The sequence below is a fragment of the Tubulanus polymorphus genome, chromosome 3 (assembly GCF_964204645.1).
Source record: "Tubulanus polymorphus chromosome 3, tnTubPoly1.2, whole genome shotgun sequence".
In the NCBI taxonomy this organism is placed as follows: Eukaryota; Metazoa; Nemertea; class Palaeonemertea; order Tubulaniformes; family Tubulanidae; genus Tubulanus; species Tubulanus polymorphus.
Genome location: NC_134027.1, coordinates 3,071,479 through 3,091,351, shown reverse-complemented (window position 1 = coordinate 3,091,351; position 19,873 = coordinate 3,071,479). Strand labels below are relative to the sequence as shown.

Genomic DNA, 19,873 nt, shown 5'->3' with positions numbered 1-19,873 from the left:
ATACGATTGTAAATTGGATGAACTTGCAAATGTTGCTTGTTAATTGTGTATTAAGTAGATAGCTGTTAAATTCACGCGAGGGTTGCGTTCACGTTAACGATTGATCAACGCGCTCCCAGCCATCATGATGTACTTCATGATGGACATGGACGGACACTTTGCCGATCAGATCCGATTCCGCATTTAATTTCATCATTGGTCCTATCCATGCGTCTATTTCCATATTCGAGTTTTAGCCATAACCTCGAGATATGTGTAACCGGCGGGCTCGGACTTACGCAGGGAATATGTCTGACATCGATGACAGCTCGAGTTTATTGGGACGAGCCGCTTTTCCCATTGAACCCGCTGATGATGACGAAGATTATGATTTGGATATTCCACCTACAAGTGGACAACAATATTTGAAACGAGTTTTGTAAGTCTTCAAAAACTAAAACAATGAATGGTGGTTAAAAACAGCCACTTTTTTGTCTTTTTTCATTCGGGTTCGTTGATTAATCATTGTGTAAAAATAATTTTTCAGATTAGAAGCTCAATCTATACCTGGAGTCGTAGTGGCCCGTGTAGATCCTGCCAGTCTCAAGAAGCCAACAATCACAATACCAAAGGTATCGATTTAAATGAGGATCCCATACTACCAGCTGGTCCCGCTAGATGGCATGTGCATCGATACAAAAAATCAGTCAATATTTAGTTCATTTTCCTCTAGATTTTAAGCCTCCTTTCATTTATTTGCTGCTGGTTTTTTTAAGGTGAATGATTGTCCAGCTCCTCCCCAAGGGTTTGCACCCTCTCTTTTATGGCAACATCAACAAACAGCTGACTTCTCTAATATACGACAGGTCAGTTACTGTGGTGATGAGAAATATCAAGATTGAACTCGGCGCTTCATTGATCCATTTTTATTCCTTTTTCAGATGATAGTTCATTTTAAAGCCACCAATAAGAATGTCAAGCCTAATAAGAATTTGGTAAGGTCTACCTGAAACAATAAGGCTCTATCATATCAATCAAACAATAACTTTGCCACTGGATGTTGATAAATGATTGGAATGACATTTTTCATCTTTTTCTCAAGAAAAAAAAGAAGTACATTTGACTATTCATATATAGATGTGTATCTATATATGTCACAGTGGTTGTGTATTTCAGATGAAACCTGTGTCTAATGCGAATCCTGAAGTGTCTTCTCTGTCTATAGACTCACAATAAACAGGTCAAAGGCATGTTTGACAAAATGCATTTCATCAACTTGAGATGATTGCTGTATCAAACTTGACGCAGTAAACATCACAAGTTATTGAGATATCAGTAAATATGGTTGCGTTCACGAGACCAGTTTGTTTCACTAGTTATGATAAAATGATACTTAGTAAAAGAGATTAAAATGAGTAAGAACATAATTGATTTAATTCAACCTTTTTAGTGTCTAAAAAAATCATGGGAATTGAACACTCTTCTTTTAGTTCCAAAGGCTGTAATTACCGGTATATTCCTAAAACATTGTATCAGTTCATTCATTTATTCATAGCCTCATAAAGAGAATGCCGAAGAATGGTGTCGTTTATGTTTTGGACGACTTATTGTTAAAAATGGAACCAATCTTGTAAATGAAAGTCCACAATCTTCTGCACAACTAGCAGATGGTACCCCTCCACTGATGAGTATAGTAGCTGCTATGAATCAGGTACTGGTGGTTTACTAAAATTCACCTAAGATGTCACATTCTATTTTTTGAAGGCTTTAAACCTATATGATTTGATTTCAGCCTACAGTACTGCGAGTTCTGGAGTATCATCTTAAGTGGTTAGAAGCTACAGGATTCACTGAGCAACAGGTATTATTCTTTCAAATTTGATTAAGTCGTCTTTGCTGGGACCATCATAACTGGTATGTCATTGACTTACACTTAGGAAATTGAATTCGGAATGCAAATTGTGTTTTTTTTTAAATCAAAGACTTAAGCAAGGGGATGACTTTGCTTATCTTGGATTTAACTGACTTTGACTATGAACAAAATTTGTTTGTATGTAAGATAAAGATTTCAATATATCAAAGCCAAAACTGATTTAAAGGACTTTATTTTTATTCATTGCATTTAGAATATTGTTGTTAGATGTCTCTTATTGCACTGTATTTAGGGTCGATGGTTCTATGCATTATTAGCAAGTCTAGAAAAGCCATTAATCCCTGAGGCTTGTTCTATCATACGTAGTTTAGCCAGGATGTGTGCTCATTTAAGAACAGCATTGGTAAGTTATCGCTCATTTGCTTTTCTGCAAAAGCCTTTGATATATTGATTGTGGTTGATGCAATAAACTGGTATTTTGTCTATTTTCAGTCTGGTCCAGAAGATCCCAAATTAGTACACCTGAATTTACTTGTATGTTTAGTGGCAAGGTATTTTGATCAAATGGATTTAGCTGATAAAGGATGATGGAATCTAGGAATTATTGATTCTTTTACTTGAAAAAGTTTTTATTCCGTACGAGAAGCATTTGATGAATTATTTTAATTCTATGAGTTTTACTTCGAAAAAAATTTATACTGAAGAGTAAATAATGTATCATTTTAATAAAAGTCCTATATATAATTAAGAATTCGTTTTTGATAGATATTCCTCAACGGTCCTTTGAAGCGACAGGTTTTCTGGTCAAACTTTGAACTCTGAGGAAGTCGTCGCTTAGTACATATTTCTTCGAACGAGTGATCGTCGTTTCGAGTCGTCAAAATTAAGTTGTGGTTTTTCATGCATTTGCACAATAGGGGTGGCTCCAAAAATATCCAACATCTTTAATTCTTCGGAGTTATCATTTTCTCCAGTGGTTGCCTTATTTTCAAACCGCGGTCCACACGAAAAACAACTTCTAGTTTCAATACCTCTTTGTCAATAGGTTTTCGAGTATAGCAGATAGATTAATTCAGCAACTGATTCTATTTTCATGAATCCAGACACTGGCACTGCACACGTTTTGATTTAAAAAACGGCGGCGCGTAGTTCCGTCGGGCCGGAAAGATTCAAATCGTTGAGTATTACTTGTGGAGTATTTATATATGTGTAATATCTGATAACTAGAATAAATAAAATCGTGATTTTTCCAGTTGAAATTCAATTTGAATTTTTGCGATGGAGAGTACGGCGTGAACGCCCTGGACTAAAATGGTACTATTAAACATAACGTAGCGAAATTTGCTTAACGCCTATTGACGGTAACTTCGAAAACTTTCTGATGCAAAAGTGATCATTGCGAGTTGTTTTGTATCTTCAGGATACGCGGCGTTAATGCAATTTCACGTCAATTTCCCGTTGCTATTAAATCTCGGATTCCTATTACCCGGTAAAATTTTTGTGTCAGAAAACAATAAAACGCTACGAAACTGACATTTATGGAAATTCCGTTAGAGGGATAATTTCCTGGTTGTGTAGTCATGACTACCTGAACCAATGCAGAGTAACAGCCATTGCGGATCGATCCAGAGCCATGCGCGGTTTGCAACCGCCGATATTTATCCATCTCTAGTTTCATGTGATGGTTGCAGACATGGCCCGGTATCTTAACTTAGATTGTTTTCCTTCTACGCCATGTCGTGGTGTTGCCGTTTTGCGACAATTACCTAACTGATCGAACTTGAAAACTTTAAAACATTTTGGGATTTTATGTAGGTTTACTTATCACTTAACTTCACTGACATAAGTGTAAGAAAACTTGCGAGTAGAGTGGAAAACAACTCAACAATATATAAGAGGTAAGCTTATTGTATTTTTTTATTTAAATTGAAGTTTTGCAGTTGCTTACTTTACGTAATTGAAAGACAAAAAAAACTCGAAGGAAATTTGTTTTAGAAAACACGTCCAGTGAGTGTAAATAAAACAATATCTCGTCGATCCTAACGTTCTATAAAGCGTATACTCAGTTTTCTAAGATACGGTGAAATAGAAAGGAATTACAATTTTCCATCGTTTTTTGTTTTGTTTTTCTCGATGCTAGCCGGTGGATCATCATGAGGTCTGACGTGCGAAGAAATTGTCTGCGTTTATAATTATACGGCTTAAATGGTACAAATTGCTGGAGGTTTTAGATACACACTCGTGGTAGCTGCAGGTGTTTGTGGCAACTTTCATTTCACCCCTGCAAATAGCTATAATTAGGCGGCTGTACTGACTAAGTCTATTAAACGGTTTCACGTAGCGTACTCGAAGGTTACTGGGATGAAAGTTAAATCATATTTCTTAATGAAACCAAGAAAAACAATTTGAAGGAAGATCATCGCGATAAGTTTTATATGCAAGAGCCATTGATACTGTAATCCGCCTAGTTTCAGCGATCTTTTTTACCAATTCTTGCTCATTCGGGCAAAACGACTGTATTTCAATTATTTAGTGAAATGCCACTAAAAACAAATAACTATTGTGCGCATGCGTAATAAGCTACGATTTAAATTTTCAACTTCGAAAAATAACAATGCTGGTAACACATAGAAATGAATTAGTTTATGATAATTTTGGGACCTGTTTTATGCGTTGCCGTCACATACGTGCCAGAGCCAACTTACAGTAAGGCGAGAATCTAGGGAATCAGAAGAAGTGTTATTTCTGATGACATTCCTTTCAGTCGAGCGATGAGATCTCGGAGAACAAAAACATTTCTTTTGTTAATACGGAGGTAGAATATCGCATGCGGGGATTAACACCATACATTTGTCTAGTTTGTGATGTTTGATGATGTGTGATTAGGTTGAACTGCGTGCATGCTTTGTGCGTAATCGTTAGAAGACTAGTTTTTAAAAAAAATACATTTGATTAGATAAATGCATTATCTAATAAACGCTCATTGAAAGGAATTTTTGATGGCAACAAATAGATTTGTGCGCGTATGAAAAATGCGACAAAAAGAACGATTTCCAATTAGATGGTTTAAGCACCGAGGCAACGAGAATAGTAAACCAATTGATTGCATGTCTGTAATTCCAGAAGTCAAAGCCTGGAACGCGAATGCAATGTTTTGTAGTGCAAATGTAAATGATATGCGTCTTAATTGAACGGCTATGAGTTATGCGAAACACGTTCGTACACCATTAATTTGTAGTCATTACGCCAGACTCTCTTTTAATTAAATTCATCACCAGTATCTCTTACGCACGAAATCAAATAATATCGATATAAAAAGGAGGCTTCATTTTCGTTCTATTCACGTCGCGATATCGTAATTGGCTGAAAAATATGGCATTCACCGCATACTTTAATGTTCACCGGATAACGTTGATTTCATCAGTGAAAGTGGTACCTGTTTGACAAGTGCATCGATGAACTGAGGTTTCGTCAGAGAACTAGTAAATTGATTAATACATTAATTAAACAGCGGATTTTCCAACGGAAATCCTGAACCTGCCGATGAAACTTTCCAATATAATTCGAAGGCACTTGTCACCCAGATTGGCGCCTGGTGATGACAAGCTGTGTTAAGTGCGTGGTGCAGTACGCGACTGGTTCCGGAATTATTGGACATGTCGAGGTCCATATCGCATATTGACTTCCGGTAAACAGAACTGCGAGTGCGATGCAGATTGAGGCTCGTTTTATCCACATCGATTCGTGATTCTCCCGACCGTTAAACCCGAAATCAATTCCATATCAGTGGCAAATCCCCAGTGACACCGAAACGGATTAAATCATCACATTTGACGGTACGAGCTGTGACTCGTGTGGTATTTTCTCAGACACACTGAAATCAGATCGATTTTGAAACCAGATTCTCAGTTACTTTAGTTAATTTGACCTCAGGAGACATGTGGCTTCATCGAATGAGATAAATGGTCTTCTACGGTCGTGATTTCGAATCGCGATGGCGGTTCGCAGAAGTCGAAGTATACGCGCCGCATTTTTGGAGGTACTTTCCATCGAAAAGGACCTGCTTCGCAACAAACGATGCATCAATTATCCGGAGTCGTTACGATGAGGACATCAAACGAGTATTTAATGGTCCGTTAATCATCAGTTTAATCAAGCACTCGTTCTCGAAGCCGCAGTGGCACCTAGTCGAGATATAGCATGAGACTTCTCGTCCCGCTTCTCCCGTATGGCCACCGGTGATTGATTTACTGGCCAGTTAATAGAGCTTCGATGACCATGAATAAATCAGAACCTCCCTTGACGATCGTTTAATGATTTTGTATTCGCATAGACCGAGATATCCGAGACCCTCAAGTAGTTTCTTCATTTATACTCTTACATCTCATCTAACTGGAGACTCTTGGATATTTTATCCCATTGCGTGATTGCGAGTTATGTTGATGGAAAAAAGCCTACGCACGGAAATATATAAGAAGAAACCGTATATTTTCAGCGCGGCTGGGAATCTGACATACGCAATTTGTACAATGTGGTGACTGCGCTATTTCTACAACCCGACTTATTCATAGAGTTACTGCATCAGTTTTGTTATTGAATCGGAAATAGTACAAATCGACTGAAGTTTGTCCCAGAAAATACCTTTACATATCCATCGATATTGTCAGGCGCTTCATTTGAAGGGTTTTCAAGGTTTTGTTCGTATGATAATCGTGCTGAAAATGTGATTGCGTTTTATGTTTTGTTCCTCCAACATAATTCATGAGTATATCCGTGAATCTACGTAGAAACGATAGTAGAAATACTGCTGAAAATATGGTTCCCCAAAGACTCTTTTGAAGAACGAAATAGATATTCATGTACAGTGTGCGTATACATTGTATCCCACAATATCTTTTGATTATATTGAGAACCGCACAGTCGCCAAACGCATGCTTTTCATATTCCGCCATATGCCTGATATATTTGTGATCATATGCAAGTATGGATAGGGGTAATTGGTGTTGTTGATGACCGTAATGATGAACAGGTCTGTGTCCAGTCATTACAACATCAGCACCCCCCGCAGTGTTCTGCAAAGAATCGATATCTACGACATGGGATTCTGGTAATTTAGTTAACGAAACTGAAGTCAATGTAATTGGAGCAGATTGAAACGTCAATGGCGATACGCATAATTCACAAAGGAATCTAGTCCCTAGCGGCTGCAAGTCTTAATTATTCGTAGCTACAGGGATTTAAATTGTATAAAGTTCTCTCTTCTCTTGTATCGTTCTGCGCGCTCCGTCTGTCAATCTCTCCTTCGCTTTTCCCTCATAGACTCTGCTGAATGTTTGATCGATAACGTATATTCGCTATGTTGATAAGGCTTAATCCCCGTGGATTCGGGCAGAATTAATTATAAAGAAACCTATATAGAAATAGAGTGGATGAAAATGTCAATATTGACGAAGAAACTATGTGTGTGTGTGTGTGAGAAGAGAGAAAATGTTAACTAATGTTCGTTCATGTGTAATCTATAAGTAAGCTGCAATTTGTAACGCATGACGTAATACAGTCTTACGTCTACTTAAAATAATTGATACCGATGGAATCATTAGGTTCGATATCTATTTATGTTATTGATGGAGTTGAATATGGACACTCTTCTCTCGTATCGCCTCCTTAACTTGCGTGATGCAGGTGCAATTGTGATGCGGTCATTTAATCATTCGATTTAGAACTTTGTTTGGCTGCCTCTACTGATGACTTCAAATCACTAATAAGGCTACTGTTTCATCGTATGATTTGACATTTACGATATATTCAAACAGAATTTGTTTTTGAAATTTGCTGCGGAGGCCATAAATGTTTCGTTGTTTGATTAATACGTTGTCTTTTAACGGGGTGGCGTATAGTACTGAGATTAATTTCCTGTTACGCAGCTTCTCCGCTCTTGAATAAGATCATTTCCACGTTTCAATTAATGTTGCGGGATACACATATAAATGTTACAGCTTTTTACGCCGTAAAAATCGTTAGAAAAATTTGTTTTCATATACGCGTTATTTCAGGGTTAGTATGTGAGTCGATGTGCACTTATCAATATTGGCCTTTCAAAATAGAAATTACAGGTATTGATTGGCGTTTATTTTTGATCGTATAAATTTCACGACTCTGTTATTTGATCAATTTTCACGTCTCTTAATGGTAAATGTCGAGGGTTGTGTGTGAGAGTGGATGTGTATTACGTCGTCAATATTTGGGCTAGACTGGTTGCCGAACAAATCAATTAAACCGAATTGTCGATACATAATTTCCTCTAAAACGTAGCCAGCGAGTTCTGAACGTTTGACAACGTCGTATCATTTGATCAAAGAATTTCCAATTAGAATCTTCGCTGGTTTTTGTTATAGAGAATAATTTCATAATCGAGTAAGCTTTGACAGGATAAGAGTTTATTGGATTTCTTTAGACGTATGGTGTAACGGGGTGCACTACATATTCTTAGTCAATTTCAATATAATACTATCAAAAGGAGTTTTCTTATATCATCGAGTTTTCACATCACCAGTTATCACAACGCTGTATTATTATTATTATTATTATTATTATTATTTCGAAGACGTCAATGAAAGCCTCCGGGTATCGAGACGCGGCTCGTATTCAGTACGTTGCCTCCTGATCGACTAAACACGAGTTGGATCATCTAATCGCTATCTTATCACTATTAGTTCATGCCCTCGATGATGTCCTGTCAATATTGATGAACAAATTGGAATCACAGTCTATTCGTGTTAACGATAACGCAACCTGTTTCAGGTCGGTGGATATATAACCCATCAGATTCTAATGATTTTGGCGAACACCGGGTGACAATCAATGTGACGTAGAAATCATTTATACAACCATTAACTGAGTCCCAGACTAGTATAGGTGAGATAGGTCAATCAATGTTACCCCATCGGTATGGCGAATTAATTGAACCGAATCACTGATGTCAATACGACAAGATGCCTTGATTTGTGTATAAACACACATCTAAACTTCTTCAGAACTCACGAGAACTGTGTTTATACACCCTTGACGAAAAGATGATGAATCAATTGCTTCAAAGTCAACTAGCACGTTCGTTGCGGTAGTAAGATTTTGCAAGTAATTTTCGATATCCGTAGAAAACTGGCTTCATTTAATAGCAGATCGATACGATCATCCTTCTAATAACGGTGGATAAAAGTCGAGGATATCGGTGTGCACTCTGTAGGCAAGAGGATTGCGTTGGCTTTCTCGTGATGAGGATCCCGTGTCAAGAATCGATTTCACTTTAGTGTATTATTCATTCCCCGTTTTTTTTTTTACATTGGAATTGCAAATGATCCTTAGACATTCACAATCAATATATACATCCTTTTTCTTGGACGTGGCTTCTATGTATTTTGCTCTCAAAATCATTTACCCATCACAAAAGCTCAGACATTTTACCTTAAGGGACCTTCTACATCGTAAATTAAGCACGTAACAGTTTCAATAAGACGTGATATGATATTCACTTGTATGTTAATACCCCCATCAAGTCGGAGTCTTAATATTTATCTTCACTCCTCGTATAATGGCCCATAAACAAGCACTTAACTATATTAGCTACTCCAGTAAATGGTTGTGAAGGAGAACAGCGCAAATATGTTGTGCATGAGATTATTAACTATACAGTATATTGACGAGGTTGCCGCGTGGAGTCCTGAAAAACGGTTCTACACCGGTAAAGTTGCAATAAATGTTTCATTAACAGTGACGGCTACTGCTATTGATACTGCCTGCCCCGACACCATGATAATTTTTCCAACGAAGTCTCCATACTGTGATGATAGACCAATACCGATTCGAATAGATCATTTTTTTCTGACATTCATCAATACTACCTCGTTATTGAAAACGCCACAGAAACGATGACCATTATATCCGTGTTGTGACGAATGCTAAACGGGGTTTCATAACTTCAGTAATTTTCAGATTTCAACTGCAATGCATAAACATGTATTTATCACAACACATTAAAATCAATTGGACCCCACAGAGAAGCAATATCACATGAGAATTTTTACCCGTCCAACTGTTTGTATGATAATCATTCATGAAGCGATACATGGAGATGTGAAGAGTGATTGGATTTAGTCGAGACGGACGTATCAGTTTAGATTGGTGTTCTTAAATTCTCATGATAAGGTTGTAGTGGATCTTCGAACACTCTAGCAGATTGCTCGATGTTGTATTATATATCGCTATGCTGTTGATCACGATGTTCGACATTATCTCAGCCTTCCGAATCAGATGTGATGTGACGACGCCTTGTGCTTTTAAACGTGATATGAACCCGCGGGTAAATTAGATTTAGTAACAAAATGGACGCGTCGTACAAACTTATCCATCATCGCGCTAGCTCAATTTCTTATTACACAGAAATGTACTCAAAAATGTGATGAGAACTAATTGATTGATTTGATGAAAAATATAAATGTCATTCGGGGTCGTTTCGAACGTCAAAATGTTATTTCATGTTTGTTGATTAACGATATTTGGTGATCGATCGTGACGTGTCAACGACGTCTATTCGACTGTGGATCAAATCTAGAGGAATTTTCAATCAAACGTTGCCGAATACCACAAGAAAACTAACTTGAAAGTTTATTGACGCCTTGAAAAATAACGTACATAGCTTAATATCGTCGACAATGAATAATATAATACGAGTAGTATATGACATAAAGGATCAATAAAGTCATTTTGAATTTGAATATATCAGCCGACAACCGATCTATACCGATCCTCAATGTTGATGACGTAGTACGCATCCATTCATTATAGAAAAGACATGGAAATTCATTGAATAGAAAATATATAAGAATCTTGAAATTTAATCAATAACAAAATATTCATAAATGAATTTGTTATTTGGAACGCCTATATTGATGGCGTAGTGCGCATCGACTCACACATTACCTTAAAAACATTTCTGTAACGGTTTTGTAGTTTACATTTGTAGATTTTCTCCTAAAACCTTCGACTCCGATAAAGATGATGGAAACCTGATAAGTTTATCGATTATTTCGAAAATAAAGCTGCTGCGCTGTGCTTATTATGAAAAAAAGAAAATGAAACCCGAACTCGCAGCAGATGAACAAATGGATGGACCCTCTCGTGACAGATCGGTTCAATCCGATTAGGAAGCCAGCCGGCATATTTGTAATATATTATTCATCCTTAGGAAATAAATGTTTTTTCTTCGCCCGTCTCATATGTCATCGACACGACTAAATCACGTGCGTGCCGCACGACAGACAGATATAGCGACCAGGGCTGTGTTTGTGTGTGCAGACGAGACCTGGACGTAGGTCGTAAATTCTGATTATGAGCGAGGAGCAATTTCTTACCTATAAATCAAATTTTATGGACACTTTCATTGATCATGTCTACAATGACGGATTAATCCGTTATGTTTTATAGACGGATCGGACACAATTCTGAAATTCTGACACATTTTATAGCGGTTCTCGCGCGATACACTTGATACATTAAGTTCCCGTGTCTCTCATTAATATCTTTCATCACTCAGTCGACATACATATTAACTCCCGACCAACTTGAAGTATCGACCCTCTGAATATGTCAAAGTTTTAATGAATTCTCTTCGTCTGATTTCAGATTCCTTCTAAAGTGTCCCGATGTATTCATTTCATAGCAATTCATATATACTTGATATCGGTGATCAGCCAATTCAACAGTTTTCCCTAATTGTTGACTAATTCAGACTAATTGCCTTTCAAACTATCTACGATGAATGATAGGCAATACATTATATGATGGCATCGATGAAAATGATAAACAAATTTACACGACATATAAATATAACCAGTCACGTTTGATATGGCGTCTAACTAATTGATCACTGTCATCCTGTGGCCTCTTTCTTTTCTTAACTGGAAGCCAGTTTTTTTTCGCAAGAACCCGTGAAACATCTTTGTGATCCAGTTATTATTTTTGCCCGGTGATATAATTCATCATTCGAATACGTACACCTGTGACATATAATCAGGCGACCAGTAAATCACATCTGTACCATTTAGTTATGGGTTTTTATTACGCTCAGCGGCGCGGCAAATTATCATTTGCCGATTCCACAATTGCAGCGGTCACCGCCGCGTAACCCGTATAAGGTACTTTATTCGTCTGCGGAAAAGGATTTATGATATATGTGGAGGTTACTGAAACGCAAGTGCAGTAGACGTAAATCCCTGTTTGAGTGAAGCATCTGAGTGCTTTACGACGCTGAGATCTAAATAAATTCTCAGCTTGAACATCGTTTGCCTTCTAAAGGCACACGTAGATCAACGATCAAACCGACCGAGTATTGATAACGACTAACGCTGTTCATGAGGTTACGTGGCTACGCATTGATTTGACGCTGAACGGCTGATGCTTTAGATTTCATATTCAAATCAAAGAATGTGTAAAAAGGCTACTCGTAAGATCGTGCTATATGCGGCTATCCGGTTTACATCTGTTTTGTTCAACCTGCCAACCTTTGTCCAATCTCCCAAATCAGTTCCACCCAAATTTTCAATTTCCAATCAAATGGAAATTCTCGTTCAACCTAGGTGGAATTGTATAGTTCAAATGTCCATAGAACGCATCTATGAGCATCTAATGTTAAAAATCTTTCGGCGCTCGCTGGTAAGAGCCTCCGAACGTATGAAAAAAATTCCACTTAAACTCTCGTCGTATCAATTCCAAACTGCTTCGGTCGGCCCTGTTAATATTGAGACGATCTATACCCATCTGCGCACGTAATAACGATCACTTGGAAATATCTCATGCCTCCATTATTTATATAGATTGAATGTGCATTTTCCGATATCTATATACTACTAAAACGTGTCAACTTCTACAAGCTTCAATATGCAATAAATTAGATTGATTCAGAATTGATTCAGTCCATGTCTCACCACACGAACATCCTTCCGCGAGATTGAATTGTTCATCGCTGATAATCGATCTCTTCTCCGTTGTTGTTTCGTCTTTCCTGTTGAACATCCAGTGTCAAATTAAATTTTATGCAAAAAGCCGCGTTATTGAAATCGTATCCTTTCCATAACATTTTTTTTTTATAACAGTCAAGGGACGAATTTCAATCTCGTAATATTCGCATTCAATCCCTGAACAGTTGATAGAGACTTCATTCCCATTCGGTTTCAGATCGTGAATTTAATGATTTTAAGGGATATATTGCATGTTGTCATGCAAATACGAGAACTGCAACGTTGAATGCAGTTAATGGATTTCTGTCAAATATTTCCATAAATCAAAATATGGTCACCGCACTAACATGATATCATCGACATGTTTGAAATATGCATCGATACAACTTCGGGCAAAGACTAAATGAGCGGTTGTCTCTTCTTTTTTTAAAGGGATTTACATTTAGAGATACATTTTAATGTTTGTATTTGTCTCCTAATATCGTAGAAATAGATAAGATATTGAAATAGCTCGTCAAGCGATAACGTCCGATAATCATTCTTCCGAAAATACCATCCGCATCAAATCGAGAATCATTACGTCTGTGTCTCTTGTCTCTTGAACTTCCCTCCATTAGGGATAATGACGTATTTTTCTAAGCGTGATGGAAAGAAAACAACCACGCTACACCGTGTGTATAGAACGATAAAATACGTGAATATTTATGAAGAAAGCGAAAATAGTATCGTAAACTACGCAGGAAATAAACTGATAAATCTCCAAATGTCGTCTTGACAGCGACTGATTACAATCGTCCATTCTTTTGAAGCTAAGAATTTCCGCAGAGAGACGGGCGGTATGGTGACACGTTAACAAAATAACAACGTGTAGTTTGACAGAAAGTTCGAGGCCCAGCTGATGACATTCTCATCTTAGTGAAAAAGACGCCCATTTTCTTTTTTATTGTAAACTGCAGGATAATTTAAGAACTAAATATGATATTGTAAATCTAAACCTAGACACTTTTCTTTCGGCCTTTACTAATCCCAATAAACCAATCTTCTTAAATATTGCGAAATTCATATATCATGGGCTTGTAAATATCACTTAAATAATATTGTATATATATATATATATATGTTAGACATTGTATTACTTCTCTCTCCTTTTATTATTTTTCTGTTAGTGCACATCTTTGTGTCACACATTTTTGTTTTTTGTCTGTTTGTTGTTATTGTTGTTTTCTTCATTCACAATCTTATACTTTGGATTTATGATGAATAAATTGAAATTGAAATTGTGTATTACGATCAAATGGTTACTCACTGCTGAAAACTTATTTCTGGTTAGCGGTAAAAATCCCCTTGATAAAAATCCTCTCGGTAAAATTCCCCAATTCTTCAAAGTAGGTAAAAATCCGCCACCTTTTGACTTAGACTGCAAGTACCGTAGATACAATCTTAAGATCAATTTATTCATGTTTTTTCTATGTACAAATCTTAACAAAAAGAATTTTTGTATTGATTGTTTACCTCCATTCAATAATGTAGAACTACGTTACGGAAAAAAAGAAATGAATTGAATTAAAATTTCGCTTTTCTATATTCGTTATTTAAAGATATTCGGTACAATCAATGAGGTACGTATGACGATCGTGGTAGCAGCAGTATACATTTCTAATCCATTTTGTTGTCACCAGTTGCTTTAGTAAAAAAGCGTGTTGAGCGGTTGGGAGTTAATGGACCACGCATTAAATCAGGGAGAAAATAATGAAAAGCTCGGATTTTGGTGTTAAAGAGCACATATATCAATGAACAGCTTTATCTCCACGGACGGACTAACAGTAATTGTCTTAAGATTCTATTCACGTCGAACCAACGGAAGCAAAACACGCAAAAAACTATCAATGAAGATCAATGCCTTGTCAGATGGCGTTAAAGTTGAAAATGAGGTTGAAGGAAACGTGATACAATTTCCACAAGCAATTGCAATCAATTAACGGAAATACGGCTGGCGACAAGGAATAAAACTAGTGTACATTGCACGTAATGACCCTTTAAAAACTACGCCGTGTATATGCTTCTGTTTGATAGGGTACCAGGTGTAAGTTTGAAATAGATATTTAACATTGTTAGACGGTGTAAAGCCTAATGGTGCTTTAACTTCGAGGAAAGAAATCCCTAACTGCATTTGAGCTTGTTTTATAGGCTCATAAATTGGGGAAGGTAGTGTTCTCTGTATGCCTTCTGTGTTGCGCTGAGATACTAATTGAGTTTTAGAAGATCACAAGTATAAAACTGCGGCGAACGTCTTCGCGATCCTTGATGTATTTGATGCTTATACATGGAATAAATTATATAAATGATGGTATAGATATGCACATTCTCTACATAAAAGCGTAGATGTATATTGTATTACATGTTCCTGCATCTTTATCAGGTGATTCGACAACGTTGCAGCGAATTCAGGAACAATTTTCTGGTAATGTAGTCTAAGCAATCAGTATTCACCAATCACTAAACATCGCGTCAAATTACTCAACTCGCCCGTGGTCTCTTGAAAGAATGGAAAGTAATAAAAACAAAGTGACTCGATTTACCAAAATATCGAACGAGTTCTAACGATTTGCACATGCAGATTAATGCGTCATAACTGCAAAGTCATTGTCGGTCATATCCCAACACAACTTCTTTAAGATATACGTGATTTGAAATTGATCAGACATTATATATATGAATATTGTGAGTGGTCAGACGTTCGAGTGAATTAATGAAGCCAACGACTGCTATCGTTATACTGATTGCCCCTTACAATGATTAAATCGTGGAGATGACATTTATTCATAAAACCACTATTCAGCCACATTCCCGACAGCTACGAGCAGAATCTAGAATTCTATCAACTCATCAATTCAATTACATTATACCATCCATAATATATAAGTGAATTATCCAACATATCGATGAACTCAATTTCCAAATTGCTCTTGTCTGTGGAATCAATGAATTTACATATCATATTTATTCATTCCGGAAACAAAAGTATGAACAAATACGATTTTAATTGAAGTTATTGCATTAACGATACTTTCTGTTTGGTTTATGAGCGAACCACTGTTCGGCTGCCTAAGAAACTGTCAATGTAGAGGGTAAATTGTTTCCATGGTGATGCTGTCGGCAGGTATTCGTAAACACACCTGCAACGGCCAAAATATACTCGTCTTCTTCATCTGAATAATAAAAGAATTAAGACAATTTAGTTTCTATCATGAGAAATGACGGCATTCTTATTTCTATATGAATAACAATACCTTCAAATGAATGACATCATATCATATAATGCTTAAGTATGATCTTGAGAACGTTTGCATGCTGTGTGTGTAGGCCTGGAGCATAGTCTTTTAAGAAGTCAATATTTCAGTGGTTCGATCTGTTTAGTAAGGTTTAAAGCGAATCTGTAGCTCGAAATGTCAAGGAACCGCTGGCGAATAGTAGCGAGATTAGGCAGGATGAAGCGTTTTAGCAGAATGTTGACTGATAATAAGACCGAGCACTTCGTTTGCCGATTGGAGAAATCTTGCAAAACGCTAGCATTAAGTAAGGGTTAAGAGGGGTTACGGCTTAAAAAACTGACGTGTTTGATGGGAACCATTTGTGCCTGTAATGTCATATACTCGATCGGGTTTATAGAGGCATGATACTCATTCTGTCGTAAATTGGAAACTTTCTCGATAGCTGATATTAGAATAGGTAGTGTAAATATTTGTATTCCCGCGGAAAGGAATCAACTGGAGAAATGTTTATTGAAACCATTAACTTCTGCAGATGATTTATTCACTATTAAACTATACGAACGAAATTTGCTTTCCTTAATTTTCAAACCGGTAGCAGATGTATCTAATGGGTATTTCAACACGTATCTATAATACTAGTGTTTTATAAATATCATAATCAAATATTCGTACGATTTTTACATTTCAGGAATTCTAAAATGAGACTTACCGAACTGACACGATATATCATAATACTTGTCTATATCGTACTCATAAATATGACGCTCGCAGCTAAATTAATGCCAGGTTAGTATTAAATATGATTCAATTTATTAAGCTTTCTATTCTAAGGAAGTGATTGATCACAAAATTCCAATATAAAGATACATATGAATGTTCTCAGCATATAAAACACGTATATGTTGATGATTTATGAGAAATGGTAAAATGAAAAGAAAGTTATTCTCGTGGTATCGATGCGATCTGTATTACTTTATGTCGCCCTGAAACAACTATTTCTTATTATATCTATCCTCGTATCATGCTTCAACTTGAACGCAATATTTGCGAATCTGATTTATCGAACGAACAAAATACATCATTCGACATAGAATTACTACATATACGCCGATCGAACATGAGTCCCAGCGTGCATTCTGAGTAAACTAGTGACTTCATCAACTGCAATATTTGATTTGAAGCAATCGCAAATAAACCGGATGTGCGTATTTATCAAGAGCAGATGCGATGTATAAACGATTCTTTTTGGTAAATGTCTGCGATTGAATGAAATCTGTATTGTGACTGACACGAAAATACTAATGGAATCGAATATTCTTTAGAAAATAAAAACGAATATCCAGACGAATGCATTATCTTAAATCAAATTTTTACGTTATTCATATATTTACATATACTTTCTTTATATATTTACATATATTTACATATACTTTATTAAATCCTTTTTAAGATTCTTCATTATCTTTTTAGGCATGTCCATCTCATGTTTCGTATGTACGTCGTACAACTTCAGTAACCCGCATTGCCATGATCCATTTAACCCTTATTACGTTCCATTGGTAAAAGATTGTAAACAAGGTAGAGAAGGGCACATCGGAGAATTTCCGGCTTATTACTGCATCAAAATAAAAGGATATAGAAGTGAGTTCTGTACTGAAGCTGGATATTGTCTTGCTATTTCTGGATCAGTCTCATACGCTTAATAAGTCAAAAGATAGCGATAACAAAGGTGACATATACGGATGGACACCGTGTTACGTCATGAGACCAATCCCGTAAACATGTTGATCAGATATGTCAAATAGTATTTTCTCGTGATGATGATGGATGAAACTCATAAAAAGATTCATATAATTGTGAAAAGAGATCTATCAAATTATTCTGTATAAAACGGTACTTTATGATCATAAATAGATACAACACAGTATCGTCGTTACGTAATTCGGTTGTAAACCTCAATTTTAGTCAATATTCAAATTTACGGCCATGAATTATGAATAATGAAAAGTGTAAATAAGGGCATGAATGTGCTTTAGGCGTTGTCTACTGTTTTCGATGATCGATGGCGCCATTTACAATGGCACAAAATAGCTAAAAGTAGAGACTGACGACAGTTCAACAGCCAACTCTCTAATATATAGATGATTTATGTAGTTTTTATTCGCCTGAAGTGATTTTAAAACGCATTTCAACAGAAATTAAATTCGAAACTGATGAACATTTTCGAGATAAGCCAATGACGCTACGAATGAATTATCGCATAGGTTTAAATGCTGCAGTTCCGATGGTGAAATGCGGTTGTATACCCAATGACGTGATACTTCTAATCAAATGCTCGAAATAGAATAAATTCTATATGTCACGGTTTAAGGAGATTTCCCGTTTCTATAGACGTAAATTACCATTTTAGAAACAGTATTCATTGACAGGTAAATCCATCATTTTAAGATTCAGCAGCAGCCAGTGTTTGGTGTATTTCTAATTGATCGCGACGCTCTGTTCTCGATTCATTCGAGATTAAGGTTCGTCTAATCGCGATTAACGATGTGTGTGTTCCGTGTCTAATTGAATTTACAAGTGACGAAATTTTCTAGAATAATTATTGTTAGCGTCCCGAATTTCAACAGCATTCTGCTACAAACTACGATAAACGCGCTAGCCACTGAATGTAATGCTTTGAATAGCAAGAAGATTGATGGCGTTTTAACGAATCTCTACACGCGCCTCATTTGAATACGCAAAATCAAATTATTCTCGCGTTTGAACAATAAATTTATGTAAATATGTTATATAAATATCAGCGCGTCAAAGTGCCGTATATAAATGTTTGCAACGTAGATGTTAATGATACACTGTCGCTTTAGATTTAGTAGCTGAGTTTGACATTTCATGTTTATCTTCTTCAGAAAGCGATGGTCTCGAAATGTTAGTGCGTCGCTGTTCGATTGGTCGAATAACAGAACGCCAAGTGAAGCTCGGACAATTTATTATCGAGCGTACGTTGTACCATGGTTACATGACAACGTGCCATTCGGACGGATGTAACCATGGAAACAGCGTTCGTCCGAAATGGTTTATGTACATTGTTGCTCTGGTGATGACACTTTGTATCACGAGTGGTTGGAAATAGCAGCGAGCTATCCCGTTTGCATTTACCTGATTGTGCAAATGGACAATTTACCAAAATACTTGTGATACATGTGAACAGGTCTAAAAACGTGTGGAAGTGATATTTGTATCTATTGATGAAATGGACTGTTTATGTAAAACTACACGTATATATATATATATATATATATATATACACGTTACTGGCGATATTGCACCAAGTGGAACTACATGTATATAAATAATGCATTCGTTTTATTAGTTTCAATTTAACTTACAAAAACAAGCGTGTAAAAATGGAACACATCATTACTTAGTACGGACGGACGGAAAATTTGTCTAGAGACTATTAGTCATAAATGGGCATATATATATATGACATTCCGTGGACTGTAAGTCACACTGTCTAAAGTTACTGTCTCCATAAAGCGTCTGCAGTTATTCTAAAAAGGGTTATTTTATTCTAATTGAACTTCTTACAAGAGTTGCAGATTTCTCAATGAAAGTGAAGGTTTGATATTGTGTATAAATGTTTTGATAATGATTATTGTATATTATATATAAATAAATGAAATATATATATGAAGCCGTATGATATTTAGTTATATTCTAAAACCTATACGTATATG

The 19,873-nt window shown here is 36.4% G+C and overlaps 2 protein-coding genes across 2 annotated transcripts; both read left to right on the top strand.

The window, feature by feature from the left end:
• The first annotated feature begins 264 nt into the window (after positions 1-264).
• Positions 265-2,580, top strand: LOC141901667 (gem-associated protein 2-like). The gene is made up of 8 exons (XM_074789072.1): positions 265-418; positions 527-611; positions 756-845; positions 921-974; positions 1,535-1,690; positions 1,772-1,840; positions 2,145-2,255; positions 2,345-2,580. Exons 1-8 carry the CDS (start codon positions 288-290, stop codon positions 2,438-2,440), a joined length of 792 nt encoding a protein of 263 aa, XP_074645173.1. The 5' UTR covers positions 265-287; the 3' UTR covers positions 2,441-2,580.
• A 901-nt stretch (positions 2,581-3,481) lies between these two features.
• Positions 3,482-19,772, top strand: LOC141901678 (uncharacterized). The gene is made up of 4 exons (XM_074789094.1): positions 3,482-3,750; positions 16,825-16,922; positions 17,607-17,777; positions 19,043-19,772. Exons 2-4 carry the CDS (start codon positions 16,835-16,837, stop codon positions 19,264-19,266), a joined length of 483 nt encoding a protein of 160 aa, XP_074645195.1. The 5' UTR covers positions 3,482-3,750; positions 16,825-16,834; the 3' UTR covers positions 19,267-19,772.
• The last annotated feature ends 101 nt before the right edge of the window (positions 19,773-19,873 follow it).

Coding starts and splice junctions, on each gene's coding strand:
- LOC141901667 (XM_074789072.1), top strand. CDS start 288: ATGTCTGACATCGATGACAGCTCGAGTTTATTGGGACGAGCCGCTTTT. Junction 419..526: donor CAATATTTGAAACGAGTTTT/GTAAGTCTTCAA, acceptor ATAATTTTTCAG/ATTAGAAGCTCAATCTATAC. Junction 846..920: donor ACTTCTCTAATATACGACAG/GTCAGTTACTGT, acceptor TTCCTTTTTCAG/ATGATAGTTCATTTTAAAGC.
- LOC141901678 (XM_074789094.1), top strand. CDS start 16,835: ATGAGACTTACCGAACTGACACGATATATCATAATACTTGTCTATATC. Junction 16,923..17,606: donor CGCAGCTAAATTAATGCCAG/GTTAGTATTAAA, acceptor TTATCTTTTTAG/GCATGTCCATCTCATGTTTC. Junction 17,778..19,042: donor CAAAATAAAAGGATATAGAA/GTGAGTTCTGTA, acceptor TATCTTCTTCAG/AAAGCGATGGTCTCGAAATG.